This window comes from Engystomops pustulosus, chromosome 2 (genome assembly GCF_040894005.1).
Source record: "Engystomops pustulosus chromosome 2, aEngPut4.maternal, whole genome shotgun sequence".
Classification (NCBI taxonomy): domain Eukaryota; kingdom Metazoa; phylum Chordata; class Amphibia; order Anura; family Leptodactylidae; genus Engystomops; species Engystomops pustulosus.
Window position 1 is genome coordinate 12,990,409 of NC_092412.1, and position 14,860 is coordinate 13,005,268.

Here is a 14,860-nt window from a genome sequence, read left to right on the forward strand (position 1 = left end):
CTGCGGAAAGTGATGGCGCTACAGGAACATAACTTATCGTCGTGCTCCCCGGTGATGGGGCTCGAGCCGGTGCAGTGCGGATTCTGGACGCTAATTAGAGAAGGGCCCGGGCAGTGTCACATACATACAAGCCGCGGCTGCTGCACAACATCTCACCGATCGGAGGAGGAGGGGGCTGGAGCGCGGCTGATGGAGATATCGCGGGTGTGGCTGTGCGCGCCAGAGTCGCATTTAAATTTCACGCTCAATTTCCCCTCCCCCGCACAACGGAGCCGCGCTGCACAATCTTCCCGCCGCGCTGCCGCCCATGGCTTCTGAAGCCTGTGAGTTGCAGCGCGATGGCGATGCGACTGCCACAACATTGAGTGTCTATGCACTGCCCGGGCATCTGCGGAGTTGTAAGCCTTGTCACGCGTTATAGGGCACGGCCGCAAGAAGCGTCTGACACACAGTCACTCGTGGCTTCCTGTACAGGGCTCCGCATCTACTCTAATAATTAAAGTCGTCAGTCAAACACTGACGAGCGGGCGCGCGCCTGCCTGTCATTAAGGCCCCCCCTTCACGGCTATTTATCCTTCATGTTTGTCCCAATAACCATGTAATGTCGCTTAGATTCACTTAGGTGTCATCACTATGGCGCTGTGTACATGATTGCACTCGGGGAAAGTTAGAACATTCCGCCCCGTATGTCCCTGTATCACCGGCCCCCGGAATGTACCCGGGATGGGGTGAGCAGGAGTGACGGCCACATGGAGTGAGATAGAAGGGTGAGCTCTGTTGTGGAGAGGGTGGGTGGCTCTTAGAAGAGCCTTTGGGGTGTTTGAGGTGCCGGGTAGGCAGGCAGGCGCTTACTTGGCGCTGGTGTACTTGGTGACGGCCTTGGTGCCCTCGGACACGGCGTGCTTGGCCAGCTCTCCGGGCAGCAGCAGGCGGACGGCGGTCTGGATCTCCCGGGAGGTGATGGTGGAGCGCTTGTTGTAGTGAGCCAGGCGGGAGGCTTCCCCTGCGATGCGCTCGAAGATGTCGTTGACGAAGGAGTTCATGATGCCCATGGCCTTGGAGGAGATGCCGGTGTCGGGGTGCACCTGCTTGAGCACCTTGTAGACGTAGATGGCGTAACTCTCCTTCCTGGACCTCTTGCGCTTCTTGCCGTCCTTCTTCTGGGCCTTGGTGACGGCTTTCTTGGAGCCCTTCTTGGGCGCTGGGGCGGACTTGGCGGGATCAGGCATGATGCGGCGGTTACTATTATCCGAGACACGGAGAACAATGTCCCGCACCTCCCCGCGCCGCGGTATTTATAGCCGGGCTATGTAAATGAGCGACGCCGGCTGCTCGCCCTGCTATTGGAGGAACGAGTCATGTGCTCTGTGTGTTCACTGCTGAACCACGCCTCCTAATGCTGGTTGGTGAGTCTATGAGCCGCGCCTCTATTGGTAGGATTTCAATCCGGCCAATGACAGAGAGTGAGGAGCAGGCGGGAAGGTATAAGAGGCGGCAGGAGGCGGCTGAGCGGCATCAGTCGTACTGAATCTCTAGCATCATGTCTGGACGTGGCAAACAAGGAGGAAAGGTCCGCGCTAAGGCCAAGACCCGCTCATCCCGGGCCGGCCTGCAGTTCCCCGTCGGTCGTGTGCACAGGCTCCTCCGCAAGGGCAACTACGCCGAGAGAGTCGGGGCCGGCGCTCCCGTCTACCTGGCCGCCGTGCTCGAGTACCTCACCGCTGAGATCCTCGAGCTGGCCGGCAACGCCGCCCGGGACAACAAGAAGACCCGCATCATCCCCCGCCACCTGCAGCTGGCCGTGCGCAACGACGAGGAGCTCAACAAGCTGCTGGGAGGAGTCACCATCGCCCAGGGAGGCGTCCTGCCCAACATCCAGGCCGTGCTGCTGCCCAAGAAGACCGAGAGCAGCAAGCCCGCCAAGAGCAAGTGAGCGCCGCCGCCGCTGCTCCAGCACCCGATCCCCACTACACACAAAGGCTCTTCTAAGAGCCACCCACCTCCTCCTGACAGAGCGGCAGCCCCGGGTGTCTCCCCGGTACATCACACACTCTCTCTATACTGTACTGATCCTGTACTCTCCTCTGCACCGCTATGTGTCTGCGCTCCCCGCCTCTATCCCTCTGCTGCCGCTGTCACTAGTAGCTACAGGCTACATACACCGGGGATGTGACCGCTCGCCCTGCAGGCTGCACCCCCGCCTCTCCGTCATCGGAGGTCGCTGCGTTCTCCCGGACGGGCACGGCATCTCTATGGGGCGGGCAGGCATGGAGGACACTCGGGCTCCTGGCAGGGACAGAGCTGCGGCTGCTGCCCGCTTCTTACGTGGAGACTAACGGCTCTGTGTGTACAGTGAAGCTGCCGGAGAGCCGGCTGCCGCTGACGTCACAAGGGGAGAACGAGCGGGAAATTCAGTTGCTGGAGAACTTAGACCTGCAGGATTGTCCACCAGGTGGCGCCTTTCCTGGAAGTTAGGAGGAGAGGGGGATCTAGGAGGGGCGACTACTTATATTGACAGCCTCCCGGTCTTGGTAGCAATTTAGCAGTGAACGGGGAAAGGAGTCTGGCCAGGCTAAACAGTGCGCTGGGAGGTTGGTCACGGCTTCCATTGCCCCGGGTCACAGTGCCTTCCCCACAAAAGCAAAGTCACGTTAGCAAATATAGTCCAGCACCTGCCTCACAGGAGGACTCAAAAGATTCACGATGCTACCACATTGGCCAATATAACTACAGTGCCAGATCCTACCGTAGCCAAAAATAGTCACAACACCTGACCTCGCGGCAGCCATATTGCCCCCAAGTAGCCTATGGTCACAGTGACCCCAGAGTAGCCAAGATTGTCATACTGTAGTCAGTGACCCAACTGTAGCCAAAATGGTATCCGTTCTACCACATTAGACAAAATAGCCAAAAGCCTGTCCCGCCCGTCAGCCAAATTAAGCACAGCGCCCCCTCAGTAGCCATAATAATCTCAGTGTCCCACATTAGCCAATATAGTCACATCGGCCGCCACAGTAGGCAAGTCACAGCGACGCTGCAATAGCCTATAGCAGTGGTGGCGAACCTATGGCATGGGTGCCAGAGGCGGCGCTCAGTGCCCTTTCTGTGGGCACTTGGGCCATCGCCCCAGCACACAAGGATCTTCCTGCAGTTCCAAGCAACTTAAAAGATGCTGCTTTCAGTCATATTTTGATACTTACTTCGTTACTAGGGACAGTAGGAAGAGGGAGAATGAGTAGACGGGGCCGAATTCTCTTTGGAGGACCTCCTACTGGCCCCACTATTCTCTGTGTACAGAGGGACACGGGAAAGAAGCTGAAATGATGACAATTTTCCAGCTTTTTCTACTGTGTTGCTGTCCTCAGGAGGCCAATATGATTGAAAGTTGATGAAGAACAGGGAGCAATAAGTTACTGCTTTAATTTTTGGATGGCACCTCACGATAGATAAGTGGGGTTTGAGTTGCAGTTTGGGCACTCGGCCGCTAAAAAGTTCGCCATCACTGGCCTATAGCAGTGATGGCAAACCTTTTCGAGACCGAGTGCCCAAATGACAACAAACACGCACATATTTATTGCAAAGTGCCAACACAGCAATTTAAGCAGTAACTCTCTGTTCTACCACAAATCCAATAGAAGAAGACCATCATCAATAAACGGCACCTGCCCGTACCTTCTCAATCTTACTCTTACTACAGTCCGAAGAAGCCGAGGATGTGTTGCTTTGAAATAAAACTTTGAGAGAGGCAGCTACCAGTTAGGGCCAGAAATATTTGGACAGTGACACAATTTTGGCGAGTTGGGCTCCGCATGCCACCACATGGGATTTGAAATGAAACCTCTACAACAGAATTCAAGTGCAGATTGTAACGTTTAATTTGAAGGGTTGAACAAAAATATCTGATAGAAAATGTAGGAATTGTACACATTTCTTTACAAACACTCCACATTTTAGGAGCTCAAAAGTAATTGGACAAATAAACATAACCCAAACAAAATATTTTTATTTTCAATATTTTGTTGCGAATCCTTCGGAGGCAATCACTGCCTTCAGTCTGGAACCCATGGACATCACCAAACGCTGGGTTTCCTCCTCCTTAATGCTTTGCCAGGCCTTTACAGCCGCAGCCTTCAGGTCTTGCTTGTTTGTGGGTCTTTCCGTCTTAAGTCTGGATTTGAGCCGGTGAAATGCATGCTCAATTGGGTTAAGATCTGGTGATTGACTTGGCCATTGCGGAATGTTCCATTTTTTTGCACTCATGAACTCCTGGGTAGCTTTGGCTGTATGCTTGGGGTCATTGTCCATCTGTACTATGAAGCGCCGTCCGATCAACTTTGCAGCATTTGGCTGAATCTGGGCTGAAAGTATATCCCGGTACACTTCAGAATTCATCCGGCTACTCTTGTCTGCTGTTATGTCATCAATAAACACAAGTGACCCAGTGCCATTGAAAGCCACGCATGCCCACGCCATCACGTTGCCTCCACCAGGTTTTACAGAGGATGTGGTGTGCCTTGGATCATGTGCCGTTCCCTTTCTTCTCCAAACTTTTTTCTTCCCATCATTCTGGTACAGGTCGATCTTTGTCTCATCTGTCCATAGAATACTTTTCCAGAACTGAGTTGGCTCCTTGAGGTGTTTTTCGGCAAATTTAACTCTGGCCTGTCTATTTTTGGAATTGATGAATGGTTTGTATCTAGATGTGAACCCTTTGTATTTACTTTCATGGAGTCTTCTCTTTATTGTTGACTTAGAAACAGATACCGCTACTTCACTGAGAGTGTTCTGGACTTCACTGAGAGTGTTCTGGACTTCACTGAGAGTGTTCTGGACTTCACTGAGAGTGTTCTGGACTTCACTGAGAGTGTTCTGGACTTCAGTTGATGTTGTGAACGGGTTCTTCTTCACCAGAGAAAGTATGCGGCCATCATCCACCACTGTTGTCATCCGTGGACGCTCAGGCCCAAGCTCACCAGCCAATTCCTTTTTTTCTCAGAATGTACCCGACTGTTGAGTTTGCTGCTCCAAGCATGTCTGCTATCTCTCTGATGGATTATTTCTTTTTTTCCCGCCTCAGGATGTTCTGCTTCACCTCAATTGAGAGTTCCTTTGACCGCATGTTGTCTGGTCACAGCAACAGCCTTCCAAATGCAAAACCAACCACCTGGAATCAACCCCAGACCCTTTAACTACTTCATTGATTACAGGTTAACGGGGGAGACGCCTTCAGAGTTAATTGCAGCCCTTAGAGTCCATTGTCCAATTACTTTTGGTCCCTTGACAAAGAGGAGGCTATGCATTACAGAGCTAGGATTCCTAAACCCTTTCTCCCATTTGGATGTGGAAACTCGCATATTGCAGCTGGGAGTGTGCACTTTCAGCCCATATTATATATAGAATTGTATTTCTGAACATGGTTTTGTAAACAGCTAAAAACAACAAAACTTGTGTCACTGTCCAAATATTGCTGGCCCTAACTGGTACATTGCCTGTGCCTGCAGGTGAATTCTTTAAGTCATGTCTGGTGAACTCAGTGCTGGGGACATGTGGCCTGGGTGCCCACAAAGAGGGCCCCGTGCCATAGGTTCGCCAACACTGGCCTATAGTCACCGTTCCTCAAATTAGACAATAGTCACAGTGTTCCACGGTAGCTGCAACAACAAATGTAAGAGCTCACCCTTAGATTGCTGATCGTTATGATAAATGAGGCCCACTGACATCAAAAGCTATAGGCGAGAGCAAAACTGTTCCAAGTCCACCAATCAGACTCAGGTTGGGAAGCGTCAGCACCAACACGACGATTACAAAATGCTGACGACATTCCTAATAACGGATTACAGTGACCACCGCCCAGCCACAGATCCGGTGGGGCGGGGGAGGAGAGGCTGGCGGCTCCCCGAGTAGTTTCATCTCCGCACATTCACAGCCAGGCGCAGATCGGGAGCACCACCACATTCAACTCACTCCCAGAGAAAGGAGAAATGGACTCCTCCAATCTCCTTCATAGGAGATTTTACGGACTGTGTACCATCACCCTTACTTTATCTGAGACAAGAAAAAACAAACAAACTAAAAAACAACAACCTGACTGACCCTCCCCATCACAGGGGGTGCAATGGACCAGTTCACTTCCCACCTACTTTTGCCGCCGCCGTCGACGACGACGTTTGCAGAAGGGGGTATTAATGTGTAAAAGTAACAAAATTGTCACAGGTCAGACAGAAGCCCAACTTGAAAGTGCCTTCCGCCTGCTGGAAGCAGCCCCCGGGAGCACAGCGTCTTCCTCACAGTGAACTCCATCTCGAACTAGACTTTCTATCTCAACTTGTCAACCCCACCTCGGGGTTTCCACACTAGGTCAGGACCGTAGACTTGGCTCACTGACACTAAATAACACTACATAAGCAGAGACTTTCTATGTCAACTTGGACTCTTTTGAGCTTATTTGAGAATTATGGGACATTGCTCATTTGCATATATTATGTAGATTACAGTAACCAGGAAGAAGACACCCACAATCCTCTTCTTCCCCTTATCTCCGTTTTGTGTCTATATGTTTCTCAACAAAGCTTTGGGCCTGTGAGCAATACACCCTGCTCCCCCATTTTCTAGCCCCCTCTTCTCTACCCCCACTTTTTTGTCGCCGTCCTGAAATGTCATATGTTTTTGGTTTGATCAGGGTGGTGTGCCAGAGCGGAATTGGATTCTGACATACAGGTACAGTGTTACAGGTTAAATTATGCATTATAATATATTGGGGCATATTTACTTACCCGGTCCAGTCGTGATCCAGCGGCGCGTTCTCCGGCGAGGATTCGGGTCCGGCCGGGATTCACAAAGGTAGTGCGCCTGATGTCCACCAGGTGTCGCAGCTGCACTGAGACCCGCCGGAGTTCACCTTCTTCTTCCATGTGCATGTAAGTGCTAGATCTTGCGACACTTTTCGTTTTTTAAATTCCGCTCTAATCCGTCTAGTTGTCCGACGGCCACGCTCCCCGATGGAATTCGGCGCAAAATGGAAAAATTCAGGAAACCCGACGAAAGTGCGGCCGTGGAGCCACAGATTTACTTTACTTACCCGGTCCATTCGCGATCCCGCAGCGCGTTCTCTGTGGTGGATTCAGGTCTTCCGGCAATTCACTAACGTAGTTCCTCCACCGTTCACCAAGTGTCGCGCGTCGAGCGACACTTTTTTTTTAAATGCGGCGGTTTCTCCGAATACGTCGGTTTTTCGTTCGGCCACATCCCCCCCCCCCCGATTTCCGTCGCGTGCATGCCGGCGCCGACGCGCCACAATCCGCATGCACCAAAAACCCGGGGAAATTCATAGAAAATCGTCCCAAAACGGAAAAATTTGCGTAACCCGGCGGAAAAACGCGAATCGGCCCCTTAGTAAATGACCCCCATTCAGAGACAGGTAAAAATTGTAGTAGACTGAAATTAATGCAGCAAAATAAAGGTATATAAACAGGGAGCACAAAAGATATCAAAAATGGTAATTGCACATTCAGCTCACCTGATAGACCATGTATATTCACAAGTGGACAATGATGTGAGCGTGAAAAACGTGGTACGGGTCCGGTTACAATATTGTAATGGGAATAGAAGAAAAAAATTGTATAAAATGCCAATGGCAAAATAGTGTAAAGTTAAATAAAATAAAAACTTTGAGACATGGGGACACATTTACTTACCCGGTCCATTCACGATCCCGAGGTGCGTTGTCCGACGTTGATCCGGAGCTTGCTGGGATTCACTAAGATCGTGCGCTTGATGTCCACTGTAAAAATGTGTGGGTTTTCCTTCTACCTGCTCTAACTAAGAATTGTTCCTTGAAGATGCAGAGTCCAAACTTGGAGAAAGGCTTATTTAATTAAAAAGGTATAAAAGATGACAAAGTATAAAAGGAAAATAATACAAGATAAGAATGCCTCCTCAATGTTCTATTCTAGGATTAAAAATACATATAAACTTAAGACTACATGACTAACAGACACAAGACTATATAATTAGTCCATCCTTAATAAGTTAGTACTAGACTACTCCTTGACTATACATATATACCTCCACTGCTACCACAATCACACCCACAGACGCCCATGACTCCACCCCTGCTCGGATATCTTCCGGCCTTCATGATGACTTGTCGCCAATCAGCTTCCGGTAATAGGATATTGGCCTCCTTGGTGTTGTCTTTTACTCCTTCCTCAGGATGGCGCTCTCGTACTTGGAATTGATATCTTTTCCTCAGGCCTTTGTCCCAAATGGCTTGGATGACCTCCCATGGATGGTATTTATTGCCCACCTGACACAATAGGGCTTCCCATGGGAAAGTGTCCATGTATCCCCTTTTCACAACAGATGTTTGTTTATTGCCCTCCTGAGTCAATAGAATTAGGCCTGTAACAACACAGCCCTCCTGAACACCAGGAAATTGATGCCTTTCATCTATGCCCCAAGTTAATGGATAAACCTTTCCTGTGGAGATTGCACAGGATATTCCTTGAGAAGGGGCACATAGGTGACCCATGATCAATCACCAAGTCTTTTATGGCACCACTCCAAGGCTTCAGGCAATGTCCATCTGCTGGCAAGCTATGTGAGTGTCCATATTATATAAATCTCAGTTTTGACTTTAATAATTCATATATAACATCCACTATGTTGCGGCTGCGCTGAAGTCTACCGGAGTTCACCTTCTTCGCCCTGGTGTATGTAAGTGCTGATCTTGCGACACAATTTATTTTTAAAATTCTGCTTTTTTTCCGAATCCGTCGGGTTTTCTGACAGCCACGCCCACCCCAATTTCTGTCGTGTGAACACCAGCTTGCTCCAAAATCCGGTTGCGTGCGCCAAAATCCCGGGGCAATTCGCCGCAAATCAGAAATATTCAGGAAACCCGACGAAAATGCGCGATTCGGACCCTTAGTAATTGAGTCCCATGGTGCTTCTGCCTTCTTCCTCAGTGAGCGTCACAAGCATTGACCCACAACAGCAGGTGCAAATCCTGGTTAGTCTATGGCTATATTCACAATGCCGCAAGGGGGATGTATATACGGCCTATATAGGTCTCCCATAGACGACAATGGGCGCACGGCACCCTACGGGAGCGGTACGGTGCAACACTCTTGCAGGACCGTACCGCTCCTTACCCCGGAAAAAGATAGGACATGTCCTATCTTTTTCCATATTACGACGCCATGCTCCATACATCCCTATGGAGAGGGGCGGGGGTGAGCAGCGCTCACCTCCTCCTCTCCCCGCGCTGCCCGCCGTGCTACAGTACAGTGGGCAACGGTAGTGTTAACCCCTTCCCGACGCGCGCCGGGCCAAGCCCTCTCCATAGCCGGTAAGTCTTTGCTGCATATTGCAGCAAAGGCTTACCGGTAACACCCACGATCGGTGCTAGCACCGATCGCGGGTGCTTTCACGGCGATCGCCGCCGGCAATGCTGCCGGAGGCTTCAAAAAGATGGCGCCGCCATCTTGCCGTGGATCGCTGCTCCCCGATGACGTCACGGGGAGCGGTGATCCGTTGCCATGACAGCATCAGGTCTCACGAAGGCCCGATGCTGTCTCGTTTTAACCCATTCGTTACAATGTGCTATCAGCACATTGTAATGAATGAGGAGTAAAATCCCCATATACTGCCATATTGCAGTATGGCAGTATATGGTAGGATCGATCAGACAACCTAGGGTTAAAGTACCCTAGGGAGTCTGAAAAATAGTTAAAATAAAAGTAAAAAAAAGTTTAAAAAAAAAAATTATATTAAAAAAACCTAAAAATTCAAATCACCCCCCCTTTCCCTAGAACTGATATTAATATTAATAAACAGTAAAAATAATAAACACATTAGGTATCGCCGCGTCCGAAAATGTCCAATCTATCAAAATATAATAACGGTTTTTCACTGCGTTTAACCCCATAACGGAAAATCGCGTCCAAAGTCAAAACTGGCACTTTTTTGCCATTTAAAAAAAAATTTAAAATTCTATAAAAAGTGATCAAAAGGTCGTACAGTCCTAAAAATAATATCATTGAAAACATCATCAAAAGTCGCAAAAGATGACATCACCCTCAACTGCATACAACGAAGTATGGAAAAGTTATAAGCACAAGAAGACGGTAAAATAGAAAAAAAAATTTGTTCATGAGGTTTTAATTTTTGTAAATGTATGAAAACATTATAAAACCTATACAAATTTGCCCACACTGTTTTAGCTAAGAAAAATGCATAGTTGCTATCCCCAGAAAATGAATATGGTAAGCCTACTAGGCACCCTTCCTACAATAGTAGGGTCTCCTAAGGGTTTGTGTGATGTTGTTATATTTGTTCTGCTAATATATTTACTGTTAATTAGAGATGAGCGAGCACTAAAATGCTTGGGTACTCGTTATTCGAGACAAACTTTTCCCGATGCTCGAGTGCTCGTCTCGAATAACGAGCCCCATTGAAGACAATGGGAGACTCGAGCATTTTTCAAGGGGACCAAGGCTCTGCATAGGGAAGCTTGGCCAAACACCTGGGAACCTCAGAAAAGGATGGAAACACCACGGAAATGGACAGGAAACAGCAGGGGCAGCATGCATGGATGCCTCTGAGGCTGCTTAATCACACTATAGGGGACGGCATGCAGAGGCAGCGGCAGCAGCGGCAGGCTAGAGAGTCTCATGGCGACATACCCTAAATGGACTCAGGCTTCACCAAAGGAGGTGAGCAAGAAGCGCTGAAATGATTTCCTATGTGAACAAAAGGTTGACGGTATATTTAGTCGATAACACAGCATGGTGGCGACATAGTGACCAAGTTCCATAACGTATCTGGTGAAACACCCGAAAAATGAGCCTGACACAGCTCTCTTGTTAAGGGGACGACATGTGGGGGCAGCCATGGAGACGACTTCCATGATTAAGAGCGACAGTATGGGGCATCCATATTGCGCTGCTATGATTGCAACTTCAGGTCTCCAGCATGGCGGCGACAGATGGGCCGAGTTCCATTATGTATCTGGTGAAACACCTGAAAATTCTGCCTGACACAGCTCGTTTGATAAGGGGACCATGTATGGAGGCAGTGAACTAGTAGTAGATTAAAGGTGCTGCAGTTAAAACTATGTTAGTTGGATCTTGAGATGGAGCTGGCGGTCCGCTGCCAGGCGAGCTTTCGCCAATCCAAGCCCCTGTCTCTCGGCTACTCCCCAAACAGCACTTCTAAGAACCTTTTGTATAAGATCAAGTGTAGTAGCGTTCTTATAAGTTTAGGATATGGCGGGTGAGGGGAATGTAAACAGATGCGCAAGAAGCGCTGAAATAATATCGGTAAATGATAAAAGTTTGCCAGTATATTTTGTGGATTACACAGCAGGGTGGCGACAAAGTTAACAAGTTTGATGTGGAAGCCATGAAAACAACCCAAAATTCTGCCTGACACAGTTCGTTTGATAAGGGGACGATGTATGGAGGCATCTATATGGACGACTTTTGGAGGCAGCTATGGCGATGACGTGTGGAGGTAGCAATGGAGACAATTTAATTTGCATAGTGCCTGTATGTGGCAGTCCAAAAAAGTTTTCAAACCAGAGGAGCAGGTAGGTGGTCCTCCAGAAAAATTATATAGATTGAGTGCCTGTATGTGGCACTCCCAAAAATTGCTTAAAACAGAGGACCGGGTAGGTGGCCCTCCAGAAAAATTAAATACATAGAGTACTGTAGCTAGAGCCAGTTGGCCCTGGCAAAAAATAGCCAGTTTCCTATGCTTTAGTGTACAAAGAGGAGGAGAAGGAGGACAATGAGAAGGAGGAGGAGTGCATACATTATTCAGGTTGAGCTTCTTTCACCTGGTGGAGAATGAAAATCCTGAGAAATCCAGGCTTTATTCATCTTGATAAGCATCAGCCTGGCAGCGCTGTCAGTCGACAGGCGTGTACGCTTATCGGTGATGATGCCACCAGCTGCACTGAAAACCCGCTCGGACAAGACGCTAGAGGCAGGGCAGGCAAGAACCTCCAAGGCGTACAGCGCCAGTTCGTGCCACATGTCCAGCTTTGAAACCCAGTAGTTGTAGGGAGCTGTGTGATCATTTAGGACGATGGTATGGTCAGCTACGTACTCCCTCACCATCTTTCTGTAAAGATCAGCCCTACTCTGCCGAGACTGGGGACAGGTGACAGTGTCTTGCTGGGGTGACATAAAACTGGCAAAGGCCTTGTAAAGCGTACCCTTGCCAGTGCTGGACAAGCTGCCTGCTCGCCTACTCTCCCTCGCTACTTGTCCCGCAGAACTACGCACTCTGCCGCTAGCGCTGTCAGAAGGGAAATACTGTTTCAGCTTGTGCACCAGGGCCTGCTGGTATTCATGCATTCTCACACTCCTTTCCTCTCCAGGGATGAGAGTGGAAAGATTTTGCTTGTACCGTGGGTCCAGGAGAGTGAATACCCAGTAATCGGTGCTGGAATAAATTCTTTCAACACGGGGGTCACGGGATAGGCAGCTTAGCATGAAATCTGCCAAATGCGCCAGAGTACCAACGCGCAAGAATTCACTCCCCTCACGTGCCTGACTCTCCATTTCCTCCTCCTCCAACTCCTCTTCTTCTGCCCATACACGCTGAACAGTGAAGGACTGAACAATGGTCCCTTCTTCTGTCTCGCCAACATTCTCCTCCTCTTCCTCCTCATCCTCCTCCGATATGCGCTGAGAAACAGACCTAAGGGTGCTTTGGCTATCAACAAGGGAATCTTCTTCCCCTGTCTCTTGTGACGAGCGCAAAGCTTCCGACTTCATGCTGACCAGAGAGTTTTTCAACAGGCCAAGCAGCGGGATGGTGAGGCTGATGATGGCGGCATCGCCACTGACCATCTGTGTTGACTCCTCAAAGTTACTCAGCACCTGACAGATATCAGACATCCACGTCCACTCCTCATTGTAGACTTGAGGAAGCTGACTGACTGACTACCAGTTCTGGTGGAAGTTGACATCTGGCAGTCTACAATCGCTCTGCGCTGCTGGTAAACTCTGGATAACATGGTTAATGTTGAATTCCACCTCGTGGGCACGTCGCACAACAGTCGGTGAGCTGGCAGTTGGAGGCGGCGCTGCGCTGCCCTGAGAGTGGCAGCATCTGGGCTGGACTTCCTGAAATGCGCACAGATGCGGCGCACCTTCGTGAGCAAATCAGACAGATTGGGGTATGTCTTGAGGAAACGCTGCACTATCAGATTTAACACATGGGCCAGGCATGGCACATGTGTCAGTCTGCCGAGTTGCAGAGCCGCCACCAGGTTACGGCCGTTGTCACACACAACCATGCCTGGCTTCAGGTTCAGCGGTGCCAGCCACAGATCAGTCTGCGCCGTGATGCCCTGTAATAGCTCTTGGGCGGTGTGCCTTTTATCGCCTAGGTTCAGCAGTTTGAGCACCGGCACTGCGACGGCAGTTTAGCGACGGCACTGCTGCTGTGCCTAGAGCTACCGACTGATGGCACCATGCCCACGGATGCTAATTCGGAGGAGGAGGTGGAGGAGGGGTGGGAGGAGGAGGAGGCATAGTAAGCCTGAGAGACCTGGACCGAGGTAGGCCCCGCAATCCTCGGCGTCGGCAGTATATGACCAGCCACAGGGTCAGACTCGGTCCCAGGCTCCACCAGGTTAACCCAATGTGCCGTCAGCAATATATAGTGGCCCTGCCCGGCAGCACTCGTCCACGTGTCCGTGGTCAGGTGGCCCTTGTCAGAAACGGCATTGGTCAGGGCACGGATGATGTTGTCTGACATGTGCTGGTGCAGGGCTGGGACGGCACATCGGGAAAAGTAGTGGCAGCTGGGGACCGAATACCGAGTGGTGGCCGCCGCCATGAGGTTGCGAAAGGCCTCGGTCTCTACCAGCCTATAGGCCAGCATCTCCAGGCTAAGCAGTTTGGAGATGTGGACGTTGAGGGCTTGGGCGTGTGGGTGGGTTGTACTATACTTCCATTTGCGCTCCAGCGTCTGGGGTATGGAGAGCTGAACGCTGGTGGATGCTGTGGAGGATCGTGGAGGCGAAGATGGGGTTTTCGCACGGGAGGTATTTGGGCCGGGGTCCTGGGCAGGGGGCTGACTAGCAGATGACACAGGGGAAGGAGCAGTGGTGTGCCCGGCCGGAGGTGAACGGGCTCGGTGCCATTGAATGGGGTGTTTAGCATTCATATGCCTGCGCATACTGGTGGTAGTTAAGCTAGTAGTTGTGGAACCCCTGCTGATCCTGGTTTGGCACAGGTTGCACACCACAGTCCGTCGGTCATCCGGTGTTTCTTTAAAGAACCTCCAGACTTCCGAAAATCTAGCCCTCGCCGCGGGAGCTCTCGCCACGGGAGCTTCACTACGTGAAACATTTGGCGTTGATGCACCAGCTCTGGCCCTGCCTCTCCGTCTGGCCCCACCACTGCCTCTTCCAACCTGTCCTGCTATAGGAATCACCTCCGTCTCAGAAGCACTGTGTTCACCGGCCTATCAACCCAGCTTGGGTCTGTCACCTCATCATCCTCCGATCCCTCAGTCTGCTCCCCCCTCGGACTTCCTGCCCTGACAACAACTTCACCACTGTCTGACAACCGTGTCTCCTCATCGTCCGACACCTCTTTACACACTTCTTCCACTACGTCAATAATGTCATCATCACCCACAGACTGCGACCAGTGGAAAACCTGGGCATCGGAAAATTGCTCAGCAGCAACCGGACAAGTGGTTTGTGACTGTGGGAAGGGTCCAGAAAACAGTTCCTCAGAGTATGCCGGTTCAAATGCCAAATTTTGCTGGGAGGGGGCAGACTGGGGGGAAGGAGGCTGAGGTGGAGGAGCTGGAGGAGTGCTGATTTCGGTGACAT

General features: G+C 50.3%; 3 protein-coding genes across 6 annotated transcripts in view; 2 read left to right on the forward strand and 1 right to left on the reverse strand.

Annotated features, from left to right (window-relative positions):
* Positions 1-14,860, forward strand: part of LOC140119790 (uncharacterized) — an 822,703-nt gene that overhangs the window by 243,325 nt on the left and 564,518 nt on the right. The window lies entirely within an intron of this gene.
* Positions 820-1,250, reverse strand: LOC140119946 (histone H2B type 1-O). Its single transcript, XM_072139382.1, has one exon. The coding sequence runs from the start codon at positions 1,227-1,229 to the stop codon at positions 849-851; it is 381 nt and encodes a 126-aa protein (XP_071995483.1). The 5' UTR covers positions 1,230-1,250; the 3' UTR covers positions 820-848.
* Positions 1,541-1,933, forward strand: LOC140116936 (histone H2A type 1-like). Its single transcript, XM_072133365.1, has one exon. The coding sequence runs from the start codon at positions 1,541-1,543 to the stop codon at positions 1,931-1,933; it is 393 nt and encodes a 130-aa protein (XP_071989466.1).

Coding starts and splice junctions, on each gene's coding strand:
- LOC140116936 (XM_072133365.1), top strand. CDS start 1,541: ATGTCTGGACGTGGCAAACAAGGAGGAAAGGTCCGCGCTAAGGCCAAG.
- LOC140119946 (XM_072139382.1), bottom strand. CDS start 1,229: ATGCCTGATCCCGCCAAGTCCGCCCCAGCGCCCAAGAAGGGCTCCAAG.